This window comes from Sylvia atricapilla, chromosome 2, assembly GCF_009819655.1.
Source record: "Sylvia atricapilla isolate bSylAtr1 chromosome 2, bSylAtr1.pri, whole genome shotgun sequence".
Taxonomy (NCBI): domain Eukaryota; kingdom Metazoa; phylum Chordata; class Aves; order Passeriformes; family Sylviidae; genus Sylvia; species Sylvia atricapilla.
The window spans coordinates 44,359,319-44,372,851 of record NC_089141.1 but is presented as its reverse complement, the minus strand read 5'-3'; the positions used below and the strand labels follow the sequence as shown (position 1 = coordinate 44,372,851).

Sequence of the window (13,533 nt, the reverse complement as noted above, 5' to 3'; positions counted from 1 at the left end):
TTTATTCCGCTCATATTGTGGGTGTTTAACAGGGTGCTGGATACTGGGCAATCACTCTGAAAGGTAAAATTCACTTCTCCCCTGCATAGTGTCGAGGACTGTGCTTTATGAGTGAAACTAGGCAGGAGTCAGAGTATTCATACAACAACCAGAGGATGGGAATATACCTTGTCATGTCTGTGCCCTAAATGCCCTGTTACCCAAATGGGAACCTCCTATCCTTTATCTTGTATTTGTACTTAACCTTGTTTGACCACGTCCCTTCTTGAGTGCCCTGTGGACCTTATGGTGTGTTCAATTCAGCACTTTTGTAACTGGAAGGTGTCTGTCATGCAAGACACACCTTCATGCTTGGCTGGAGTTTGACTTTCGGCTATTTGTTGTTACTCTCTTCCTAACTGAGCCAATTATCTTGTAGCATTAAATTATCCATCTGAGGAAAAGTGGTATTGTTTTCTGTGTTTGGTTTTTTCTATGGTAAAATGATTGAATGCTTTTTTTTAAAAAATACTGTTTTTCTTTTTTTTATTTATGAGTTTAATAAATAATTTATTTTTTACTTCTGTCTATTTTGTTTTTCATTTTTTCGTCTTGGAATCACAAAATACATTTTCAGACAAGATGCACTTAAGTGTCATGCACTTCTCCTGTTCTTATTTAGTCTATTATGGTTTTTTTTTGTTCTCAAAGTATTTCTTCCTTTTGGAAGAAGTTTACTTTTAGCTTTAAGTCTTCAACAGAAGTGTCATGGTTGCATTTGTAGTAGTTCTGTGCACTGAGCATAGCTTATGTATTTGTCTCTTGTGTCTCTCTTCGGACTCAGTAGTAGTTTGTATGGTGGATTTTTGTAATAGGAATTTCTTGTTTCTTTGGGTTAGTAAAACGTTTTTGTTAAAAGGGAAGCAAATGTGTGCTTTTGGGCATTCCTTTTGAACTACTGTTGTCACTGCGGCTCCAGCTGAAGTACAGACCCATAGCTTCCTAGGTATTGTCAGGTACATAAGATGCAGATTATCTTTACAAATGTAGGTACTGAGAAAGAGACTATGGGGATTTAATTCTTGATTAAGTAACTGAGCACTAGGGGGTGCAAGAAATATTAGATGGGATGGTGTGTCTGCTGGAAAAGGTTTGCTGTTTCTTAGCTGGCCTATTTAGCCATTCTTCTTTAGTCCTCCAGATTTTGACCAGCTTCATTTCAAATGACACTGCAACTCATGACATACTTCTAATGTGTCTATTTTATGTTTGCAGCATACTGTGTATTTTAAATTGATGTATTTTATCTTCTAAATATACATTTAATCTTTACCGTAGCAGGATTAAGGAAACAATTCCTTCACTAGATTTGTAATAACTAGTTTTTAGAGATAGATATTAACTTCTGAAGGAGGCAGGATGCCCTCATGAGTTTGGACTGCAGAGTTTTGATGCTATTTGCTGTCGCATCGGGGTGGATTTTGTCTTTGCTTGCCGCGGCGTTAACCATCGTTGCTGCTGTTCGGCCACCGAACAGCAGGAGGCGCTCCAGACTCAAGCCACAGAGTTGCGGTTGTTCGTCTAAACCCGGCCACAACAATTTTGTTTCTGTCAGCTTTCACCAAGTCTTTTCCCTGGAAACTTGATCCTACTTCAAAAGTGTAAGCCTCCCATTGATGGGAACAGGATATTTTACTTTTTTTTTTTTTTCTTTTCCCCAGACTATGTTAAGTAGCCTCTCTGGCTTTAAACCTACACTTAAGACAGTGTAATGTTTTTGTAGCTATAGTTTAAGAGGCTGGGAAAATACATGTCGGTATAAATGTACTTTTAAGAGAAACGGGAGACAAAAGTCTGAAATTCATGGCAGTACTATCTTAAAAGAAGATAGAGTAATTAGGAGAACCTCAAGGATTTTGGCAGGCTAAGGGTAATAAACCAGTGAATGCTAGAACATGCTTCAGCATCTAACAAGTAAGAAGATGTCTAATATGTATATTATAAAAATAATAATGTTGTGTTTTAGTGGAGACAAGTACCCAAGTATTAATTAAATTGTATTACTTCTCAGTAAGTGCAGCTGTAATTCTCAAGGCCCTGATCTTGCAAAGATGTGGTAGTCCTGCTGACTCCTTCCGGGTCAGAGAAAAAAACACAACAGAAAGTCACCCCAAAATGCTCTGAGAGACGTTTTGAGGTCAGCCATTTGCCTTGAAGCTGGGATTGGCTGTGCTTAATCACGTCTGACAGAGGTGCAGAACTGTTCTTGAGAACTGTCAGCAGTGAGCTTTGTGTATTTGACTCCTGGTGTTGACTCCTGCTTCCTTAACCTGTGGTTCTTGTCAGGCTGGGTTGACTTCACTGGTTGTAATTCACTGTTAGGATTTTTGCCAAAATGTCCCAGATTTTTTTCACCTTGAAGCTGGGATGTGCTTGCAGAGTACTGACTCTGTGCTAATCCCTTTCTTTGGGATTGCAGAACGAAGTAAGACCAGCCTTGAGGATGACAGATCAATGCAAAAATAAGTTAGTGTCCTGACGTGTAGGAAAGAGAAGCCCTCATGACAACTGCAGGCATTTTGGACCTTGGGGTGTCATCTTAGCAGAAATTAGGAATAAATCACCTCTTTTCTTGTTGGGACTGTACATTGATGCTGGCTGCAGGGGAGGGTAGGCACCACTTCTGGGTTTTTTCAGAGGGATGGGTTCAGTACCAACATATGCAAATGTGACTGGATGTTTCACAAGTTTCTAAAATCTGCAACTAATATTGAGGTTGGCAAGTTACTGGTAAAGAAACTTGTTCATGGCTGCTTTTTGTAAAATTATTTTTAGTTTTATGAAAGATTATTCTCTCTCAGGAATGCCATGTGGAAGAATACCCTAGACCCTTTGCAGAATGTGTGCGAAAATTGTGACTGTTCAATTTGAAAGCTGAAGTGGAAAAATAATGCAAAATGTTACTAGGAAATCTTTCAACCAAAGTGCTCAGAGAGAAGGAGAACTTTCTGTAACAAACTATTTATGAGAAGGGTTAGGCAAGCATACCTTCTGTTAAATCAACTAATGTAGGTGTGGAAAGTCCACTTTAACTCGCCAGTCACCAAAGCTGGTGGATTAAGCTTTTTGGAGGGAAACCTGAAAGTTATTGAAAAGCATTGCTGTGAAACAAAATTCAGCTTTCAAGGATTATTTCTTTATTCAAACATTGTGGAAGAACAAAGAAACTGTTGATTTGAAGACTAAGTCAACACTAAAAGTTGCATGCAGTGTTTATACCAATATTCCAAATTACTCCTTGACCTCGTCCAAAATATTCTAGGAAGTACAATTAACAGAAAGAAAAAAGGAATGTGAAATACAGGTGCTGCTTTATGGTTGATGAGACTACAAAGGCTTTCTATTATTATTATTATTATTTTTAAGAAATCCAGAGTTTTCTATAAATCATGGTTAAGAGTCTCCCTTTAGGTAAAGAATTAGGTTTCATAGTCTGGCATGTAATGAAAATTGGAAGGGGTTTTCCTTGTCTTGATCTCTTCAAGTTAACCTGAGGGGTTCATCTCCCTTTTATCTTCATTAACAAGATTTTTTCAAGTTTCTTTGAAAGTTTTGACAGGATCTGTTTTGTTAGAGATAGTTAACTTTGCCTTCTATATTTTCGTGGATGTCAACAGAATAATAATTTTCCTCATTACCCCCCCCGCCCCCAAGAAGTCAGGATATATCAGGGACTACATTTAATAGCCACCAATAAGAATTTTTGCCTGGCAGCTAATCTGCAGTTGTTAAGAGTCTGAATGCTTGTGTTCTGAAGAACAGTGATCCTGATTCAAATATCCCTAATGTTCAGTTTTATAAAAAGCATTCTCAATAGAATAGATGAAAGTCGTGTTGCACAAAGCAGTCTTAGCCTCATTCCATAGATACAGCTTAAATGAAAGTGATTTTAGGAGTCTGCATTTTATTTAGACTCAGTGAAGTCATGCAAGCTTAGAAATAATTATTTATAATCACATACTACATCTTTGTTTCTCACAGGGGCACAGCCTTTTTGTTTGAAGCCTGGTGTTCTTGAAGAATAACCAAACCTCATTGTGTCAGTTAACTTCTTTTTATAATTGTTTTTTTAATTGGTTTGGCTGCTTTGCTTCTCTTAAAAATACTGCTGGGCTGCAAACTGTGAAAGTAAAGTGTCTGGATTTCTTAAATGTAGTTTATCCTCTAATAAAAAGCAGCAATTTACATTAAAGAAACTACAGCTTTCTTTGATATTTCTACTTTTGTTAGGAGGGTACTGAGATTTCTTTTCATAAAGTTACTGAGCTCTGCATTGTGACACAGAGTATATGAGAAAAAATTTATTCTTTCCTGGGCTTTGTTATAAATACAAATGCTTTGACGTTTTGAAATCAGATGTTCAGAGTGAATTAAGTTACTGGAATATGCAAAATGAATGCAGAGCAAACCAATTATGTTCATGCGTCTCAATCTTTTACAGTTTTCGATATGTAACCATGAGAGTTATGCATGTCTACAGGAGAGACAAATAATTTAAGTTTCATTATCACAATAAAAGGGACCTCTTTGAGTCTTGATTTCTATCTTTTGTAAGTCAAAGCAGCTTAACAGAATGTTTGGCACAGTGGAAAATATTCTTTTCCACTGTAGAGGACTTCATGGATGTATTTGTCGATGCTGTTACTGATTTGTGCAGGGTATTTCAGTGTCTACTTTTTAAACATAAATATCATATTACTACATCAAAACCAAAAGCAACCTTTAAAAATATTAATATCTAGGCATGTACAAAATCCTTGATTTCAGGAAGTCGTCTTTTAGATTAATCATTGTGTTTTCTGATGGGTGTGTGTATGTCTGTAATGGATAAAAGTTTTGATATTTCCTTTTCCTGTTCTTCCACAATTGCATTCAGATCCTCTCTGTTTCACTTAATGGCTTAAGAAATTTTATGTGCTCAAGTTCAAAGGTAGTTTGGAAAAATCTTTTTGTAGCAGTGCAAATTGCAAATATCAAAAATCAATCTGTACCTGTGTGGTTTTTTACCTGAGATACACTAGAAGAAATGTTATATGGTAAGAAATCTTTTTGACTGGAGCATATAGCTCTCTGCAAAGTTAACACCATCTGAGATCTGTCTCTTTGGCCTGCATTTTCAAAGGCATATTCCCATAGAAAATGCTGTGCTCATCAGCCTTTTAGGATTCAGATATACAACATGCAGTCAGTCAGGGAAGTCTAAGTTCCAGAAAGAAGCAAAAACTCATAGCTGAGCTCTAGACTTTTTAATTACCTCCAATTGATACTTTATTAAGCTTGGAAGTGTTATAATATTTGTGTCTGCCCTTCTCTGGTGTCATAGGCATTCTAAGGCCCAGAACTCACATTTTAAGCAAAAGGGTTGCCCAGACAGGGTGTTCAATTCTTGCCCTTGCTTGCTTAGCTGCCCTGAATCTTTTTTCTTCCTTAGGAAGTGCTGTAATTATGTTTCGATGTTTGCTGGCTTTGGAGACAGCAGTACAGTGTTTTGCTGGAGATGTTACTCTGCCATGTGCGTCATCCTCCCTGCTGAATTCTGTCTATCTGCTCTTCTGGGGCTGCAAATTAGAGCACATGAGAAAACCTGTCTTCCAGCTCTTTTTACAGTAGTTATTGTCACTAAATGCTGTCTGTCTCCAGAACATTAACCTTTCCTCCTAGTAGCTGTAACCCTTAGCAGAAAATTTACTGGTAGCAGAGTGTCTGTTACTGTAGTTCAGTGTAGGTCATGATTATTTCCTTTCTGATTCCTTTTCCCAAAAATACTTGAGTGCACTTCCTTTTGGAGATAAAATCATAGCTTGTCTGAATAAATGTGGAGGCAGCTTGCCAAAGAGTGTGCTCATAATAAAGCAGCTGCTTCTTGCAGTTTTATGTCAGTTTTTTATTGTTTGTTCTAAATAGAAAGCACAAAGCTGTACAACTATTCAAGCTCACAATTGATAACAACTTGAAAATTGTGCATAAGGTGATCCTTAGAATGGTTGCCACTTTAACATGTACTATAATAAAAATAATTATATGCACAGTAGGGTCATCAACATTTATTAACATGTAGATTATGAAGATTGCTTTGTTCTGACTAGTGAGCGTTTCAGTGTAAGGCTAAACTATAGCATTTTGGAAATTCTGCTCCTATGTAGAGTCAGACAGTATCAGCTAATTCATTAACTGAAGTTATTGTCCTTTCATTCTGTCGATTGAAAAGTAATGTGCAGAGGAATCCCAGAATCACAAAATTGTTGGGGTTGAAAGAGACCTCTGGAGATAATCTAATCCAACCCACTGCCAGGGCAGGAATGCCTTGGTTTTGGTAGGGTTTTGTTGGGTAGGTTTTAGTCTGCATTTACAAATACAGTAGGTTTCATGTTTGAAAAAAACAAAAAAAAGGATCACAGAAGCACGATACACTTGGGATAGAAGATGAGGAACTTTGAATTTTTCCTTTAACTTCAGGAGAAATTATTTTACAGTCTTGGATCAGCCCTCAAAGAGGCTCTGCATCCTACACAGACAAGTTCTGTCTTTGTTACTGGGCAATTTAAAATGCCAAAGGAGTGCATTGAGAGAAGTCTTCATCTTAAAGTTTTTTGTGGTCTTTTAGAAAATCTGGCCGAGGTTAGAGTGTGTTTTGAAGATACAGCCTGAGACCCTATAAGAGCGTGAGAATTTTCGTTCAAAGGACTGAGGGAAGAGAAGTTAGGATTGCTGTCATAATCACAGTCCCCACTGCTGCCAAGGAGTTGAGTTACCATGTTTTCAGATTGGTATGAATTTGAATGCCAGAATACAGTGCCTGGGAAATGTGTTCCTGGAGTTCCACTAACGTGATGAAGCTGTCAGTAACTGAGATTGGGTAATCATTTGCTAGCTAACAGATGCTTTTTTTCTTGTCATCTGGAAACAATGAAGTTGCTAATGAGTGCTACCATTTGAGTGTCTGAAATCAACCAGGAATCTTCAACAAGGGAACATCTGCTTTGTAGACTCTTCCAAATACTTTTCTATCCACACCCATATGCCAGATTTAAGTTTTAGAGATCTAGTAGAGATTGCAGAATTTGCTGTTCTGTTCATCAAGTATTTTTATTTCTGTGGAAAGCTCAAATCTTTCAATTTCTTCCCTTTTCTCCACTGTCCTCTAATCTTACCTAGTGTTTCACCTTTTATTTTTCAGTGAGTAGCATTAAATCTTGAATGTGGGGGCTCAGAAAAGAGTCAGTCATAAGCTTGCTTTTGCCACTGAAAGGCAAGATGATCTATCAGTAATAATTCCAAGAACTGAGGTTTTGGTTGTAGAACATCAGTTTCAGATGGCTGAGGTTTTGTCTAATTGCTGTTCCTAAGTAAGCCCAAAGAGAAAGTTTTCCTGGAATCAGTGCAAGTTTGGGGTTAGGTTTTCTTCAGTTATAGTCGGTTGTACTTAATTTGTGAAAATAGAGTTCATGTATGAGGTAGGACCAAATTCAAAACTTGGGAGTTGAGTCTGTGTTTTGGTGTCTGGAATGATTACTGCTTAGTGGATATAGACTGGTACATAGACAAAGGTTTTTGAAGATGCATTACACACTTCTTGGAGGAGTAGCTTTTTTTTTTCAGTAGCCAGTACTCATTTTGAAATATTGTTGGTTATTACCATCTGATTGTGATAATTGCTCTATATTATGGGTTTTAACCCCTTTCTCCATAACTCCTAGGACATTGCACTGGGTAGCAAACAAACAGTGGGTTCCAGATAGTTTAAGGTATAATAATCTCCACTGACTGCTGCCACGTGTGTCCAAAATTAATTTCAGTGCTGGGACTGTGGCATAAGACACTTGTGGTATTTGAGGATTTTTCAATAACTTCAGCTTCAATCTTTTTTTGCGCACTGGTGTAATAGGCAAGGCAGAAATGGACAGTTGAGATCAGAAACATTTTTGTTCTGGCATTCTGTATAAAAAAAATGTAGTTTTCCAGAACTTTTTTAGATTTTCTATTGCCAAGAAGAACATTAGCACACATCTTCCATTAAATGTGGGAGAGGTTTGATCCTGACAATGTTCTACCAGAAGGGACTGACATTAACTTTGTGTAGTTTTTATTAAAGTGGTTTCTTCATCAGGATCTCATTGTACTCAAAATGTCAAGATTGTGACATTTTCAAACATTATCCAGAGTAGGGGGCTAGGTCCTGTGGGGAGTTTGCCTTAAGGCATTGCAGTCTGTTACTGCTATTTTTCTGAGGGAGGTGGGTAAGTATCATGCTTTTTTCAAAGGACAAAACTATTACAGACTGATTTCCTGCTGCAATCCCAACCCCTCACCCCACTTAGGATAGTGACAGTGTGTTACAAAATACTTATCAGAAAGCCTTCTTCCCATCCTTTTTATCCTGGGATAGGGTCATGAGGACATTGTGCATGTTCAGAGAGTGCTGAGAATGAGGCAGAAGTAGGCATTGATCTTCCCCCTGCAGTATATATGTGTCAGCTGTTCTATTCATGAAGAAATACCATTGCTTTCTTCTGCTAGTATGTATCTGTGTTTTTGACAGAAATGAAACAAAACTTAGTTTCAGAGATTGTTTTCTTCAACCCCTCCAGCAAACACATTAATCCAGTATTTCAAGTGAGTGTCATAATCCTTTGCAGGTAGTATGGAACATTGTCTTCCTCTGATAAAGCTGGAATTTATCTCATATTGCAGCTGTGTGTCCTTAGTCCTAGGTTCCACAGGACATCTTCACATAAAAGGTGAGGTTGGAAATTTGCTCTGGAGGTCATCTGGTCCAGGCTCCTGCTCAAGAAGGGTCCCCTAGAGCTGAGTGTCCAGGATGATGTCCAGGCAGCTTTTCGGTATCTCCAAGCTGCAAAACTTCATAGCCTCTTGGAGTGACCTGTGCCACTGCTTGCTAATCCTCACTGGGATAAAAATGTTTCCTGATGTTAAGATGCAACATCTTGTGTTCCATTCTTTGCCCGCTGCCTCCAGTCCTGTCGCTGGGCAGCACTGAGAAGAGCCTAGCTCTGTCCTCTTTGCACCCTCCCTTCAGGAATTTATAATCCTTATTAAGATCCCTCTGAGCCTTCTCTTTCTCAGGCTGCAGAGTGTGGCCATGTCTCTGTTTTCCTGATGAGCCAAGCACAGTGTTTCAACACTGGACGCAGTGCTTAGTGGAGCAGAAGGATCACCAGGATCACCTCCCTCAGCCTGCTGGCTGTGCTCTTCCTAATGCACCCAGGATGCCATTCACCTTCTTTGTGGCAAGGATCCCTCACTGGCTCATGTTGAACTTGGTGTCCACCAGGACCCCCAGGTCCCTGTCTGCAAAACTCCTTTCTTCTCCTGGGTTTGGGTGTTCCCCAGCACATTCTGGTGCCTGGGGTTGTTCTCCCCAGGTGCAGGGGAGAACTTTTTGAACTTCTTGAAGTTCCTGTCAGCCGATTTATCTTGTAGGCCTGTGAAGGTCACAGTGGCTGGAAGCAGGACCCTCTGACATATCAGCCACTGCTCTCAGTTTGGATGTTTGGTGTTACCTGCCGATGACTGGACAGGACTGGGCCCAGTAGTGACCCCTGGAGCACACGGCTGATCATTGGCCTCCAAGTAGCCATTGTGGCACTGATCACCTCCCTCTGAGCCCTGCCATTCAGTCAGTTTTCTTGCTGCTCATCCAGCCCACACATTGACAGGCTCTCTGTGAGGATCTTATGGGAGACAGTGTCAAAGGGCTCACTGAAGTCCAAGGAGGTGACATGCACTGCTCTCCCCTTTTTCTGCCAGGCCACTTATTTCATCATATGAGGTTATCAGGTTGTTTAAGCATGACTTGCCTTTGGTGAATCTATGCTGGCTGCTCATGGTAACTTTCTTGTCTTCCATATACTTGGAAGCGGTTTCCAGGGTTGGCTGGTCCATCAAAAAAAATTCTGCTCTTTAGAAAGTTTTGAGCAGTCTCTACACATCTTTTGATTTTTCTTATATCTTGTGTAAAAGTTATCTAATTTCGTGGAATGTTTTCAAGGGTGCTGTTCTTTAATTTCTTATTATTTTCATGTTCTCTTATCCTGCGGTTGAACTCGCTGTTGAGAGTTACACTGTTGGGAGTTTTAATTTCCTGCAGCTGTGAAAATCTGATGTTTTATTATGAATGTGAGCTGTTAGTAGTATGAAATCTTAATTTACTGAAGTGTGTGTTTGTAGTACTGTATCATATGAGTTCTTTCTCGAAATACCTCATACACTTGTCTCGCTTCTCCCACTGGGCAGACAGGAAATGGCATGGGAACCCTGGATGAATCTGGATGTCTTGGCGGGAGGAGGGTGTGCAGGCTTTGCACATAAGCATAGCTTTGGCAGGACTGATTGAAATGCACTCAGCAAAAAAGCCCTGCAAAGAGCCCTTGTGCAATGAAACCACTTGAGCATGTCTGTGGTGTGTATTAAGACACTACTTTTGTAGCCAGATTTTAGTTAAAGAAGTGTTTCTTTGAATTGCAAATGGAAAACTCAGCTTACTACTCATAGTGGCATGTAGGATGACAGTACAAGATTTTAAAGTGGTATGACAAAAACCAGTTTTAAACTATTATGGAGGTTGTTATGATTTTCTGCCAAAAGAAGGGCTCTTCTAACAGGTCTTGTAATCTGTGTGCAGGGAGAGCTTCAGAGCAGAATCAGGAGGTCTGAAGCACTTGTGTTTCAGTTTTCATGGTAACAGTCTGGGCAGAAGGTGATCACTGGGTGATTCTATAGAAGTGTGGAGACATTTGAGATTTACCTGCTAAAATCTTCCCAAAAGTACCACTGTTGAAGGCATTGCAGTTCTTAGGATTTAATGACTTAAAAATTCTTTGGATATTCAACACATATTCTGTAATTCTGTACTTGGGGGTGAAAGGGGAGCTCTGTTTGTCAATCAGTGTCCTTTGTACTCCAAATTTCTGTGGCTTATGTGAAAATTAGCTCATCTCTTCTGCTTTCTTTTAGATACTTGCTTTCAGTCTTTTTATCTAACTTGATCTAAAGTGATTTATATCCAGCTCATTTCCTTGGACGTAATGACTTTTTGAGTACGAAGGAAAACATGCATATGGAAGCATGCATGTGAATTTAAGTGTGAAGTTCTTCAAAAAGTGTGTCAGTATGATAGAGGCAAAATCTGTTTTATTTTCTGTGTTCTAGTACAGTTTAAAATAGAGTGGAATACTCTGGCTTTAGCTTCTTGCATTTGTGGTGTGAAAATAAGCAAAATCTTGTACTTCACCATATCATGGCTTAGAGGAGTAACCCCACCCTGCTGTGCCTCACAACTCAGTGACAGAGCTGCAGTTGTAAGCAGCATTTTGGCAAATGAAGTATCCCCAGTGGGCTTCTTTTTCAGGTCTTCTCTGTGGGAGTGGGAAGGAAGGGTAGGTGTGTGGGTAGTGACTGGCTGGCTCTTTCACAGCTGCTCTGTAACTAAGCCTTTTCATCACAGGCCTTAGAACAGCATGCTTCTCATCTTTGGTGTCCGGCTATTGTAGTCTAGCTGATGCGTGTTTAAATTTCAGCAACTGTCTGATTATCTAGAGTTAAACAGTCTTTACTTTGAGACCCTAGAAAATGGTATAAAATAACACTTGGGCTTTTTATATGAAATGAGGCAAGAGTAGTTTTTGCTGTTTGGGGTGCACACACAACTACCAGCAGATTCCACTTCTGATTTTACTGTTGTCTCAAAAGAGTTGTGTGGTGCTGATTGGCTTGTGAAAGGTGTAGTTTTGCAAAGCATTTATTTGCTTGATACACTTGTAGTGTGTTTACTTTTCAGAGTCAGTGTCTCAGGGAGTGTAAACCCTTGTACAGACTGCATACGTCTCCGAACTACTTTTTGAATTTTTTGTTCATTCTCAGTTTATATGCATGCATGCAGATGTATGATGTCTTTCTCCCTATGAGTGTCTCCTGTGCATCTTGAACACAGTTGGTTGAGGTTAGGCTTAGGAAGCTTGGGCATGTTTGAAACCTGTGTCACATTGCTAAAATTTTCAGGTGGCTCACAGCTGTAAGATATTTTCTGCATGGTTCAAAAGAGTCCCCAGAGCTTGAGGTGTGACTTTTGTGTGGGAGGTGGTTGTGTCTACTTAATGTTTCTGTTGCTGCAGTGAAAGGCAGGACTGCAAAGTCAGCAGTGCTTACCAGTCGGTTTCCTGCCCTAGCTGAGGATTTAGCTTACACCACAGCCAAAGCCAGCTTGTTTTTCTGATCAGTCACACGATGCAGCCTTGGCATGGGAAAGGCACTTCAGTGCCAGTGGCCTCTTGAGTATCAAAAGCCACTGCTTGGCCACCCATCATGTTGCCATGGTCTGTTTGGGCTACATGTTCACCACATTTCTAAAAATCATAGTCAACATCTGTTGAATTTGGTGTCCAGATCTGAATATAAGAAAAATTGAGGTACTGCAAAGTGCCGTGCCTGTAATTTTGTTTCACTATTTGAAAAATGAAACCAAACATGCTCACTGAGGGCCTTTGGGTTGAGCTGGTGTATTTTGTGACATCCTGTGGCTTGAAGATGAGTATTGTAGTTTATGTGGCTCTGCTGACTGACTGGTTTGGGATTCTTTTATTCCCTTAGGTACAACATTGATCCTGGCTTGTACTGTCCATTTTTCTCTCTTGGGGCATGCATGGAAGGTTTGAACTCTTTGTTCAGTCAGCTCTTAGGGATCTCTCTCTATGCTGAACAGACAAAGAGAGGAGAGATTTGGTCTGAAGATGTTCGAAAGTTGGTAAGTGTTCCTGTTCCCAGCACCTGAAACCAAAGGGAAGATAAACAAGATAGTGTGTTCCTGTGAGCTATGAATCAAAATTTTTTTAAAAATTACTTGGATACCTATCAAAAACACAAGCTAGTTGTCTAATTTTAGTTGAAGTTAAAACCTCAAGAGCTTTATCATATCTTTAAGTGCCCTTTGGGTGTTCGGTATTTTATGGCCTCAATAATAGCTCTGTGTCAAGGATGCCTGAATCAGAAACAGTTTCTGTGTTTGGAAATTATGGCTGCACCTTTCTGAATGAGCCCTGTTAGTTTGTTTAGTTTCAATTTGTAGATGACCATAGATGACTGAAATGCTGTAGGTGTGTGTCCTAGCAGTCATGTGTCTTTGCCTCATTTTTTTCACTCTGTAAATCATCTTTATTTGAGGTTGATTTTTACTTTATTTTTCTGCCCTCTTTTCAACGGAGGGTGGAAATAAAAACTTCGCTAATAACTTACTCATCGGGTTCCCAACTTCCTCTGTTGTCTTCCTACATTTATTCACTGCCAGATCTTCTCCACTGCTCAGCCTCCAGCAAGAGATGCTGTTCTTTATGCGCTGTGGATCCATTTGTAATTACTCCTTACTCTTTCTGGGTTTTTTTCCATGGTAAATCAGCTTCTGTTTGTCATTTGGGCACTAGAGACAGTGCTTTTTTAACACAGAAGGTACTTTTATTACTAATCTGTGACTAGCTAGTTTTG

General features: G+C 39.5%; 1 protein-coding gene across 1 annotated transcript in view; it reads left to right on the top strand.

The window, feature by feature from the left end:
* Window positions 1-13,533, top strand: part of MIPEP (mitochondrial intermediate peptidase) — a 64,254-nt gene that overhangs the window by 15,327 nt on the left and 35,394 nt on the right. The window contains exon 11 of the mRNA XM_066313074.1: window positions 12,646-12,799. Within this exon, the coding sequence (XP_066169171.1) occupies window positions 12,646-12,799 (154 nt within the window). The remainder of the gene's footprint in view (window positions 1-12,645; window positions 12,800-13,533) is intronic.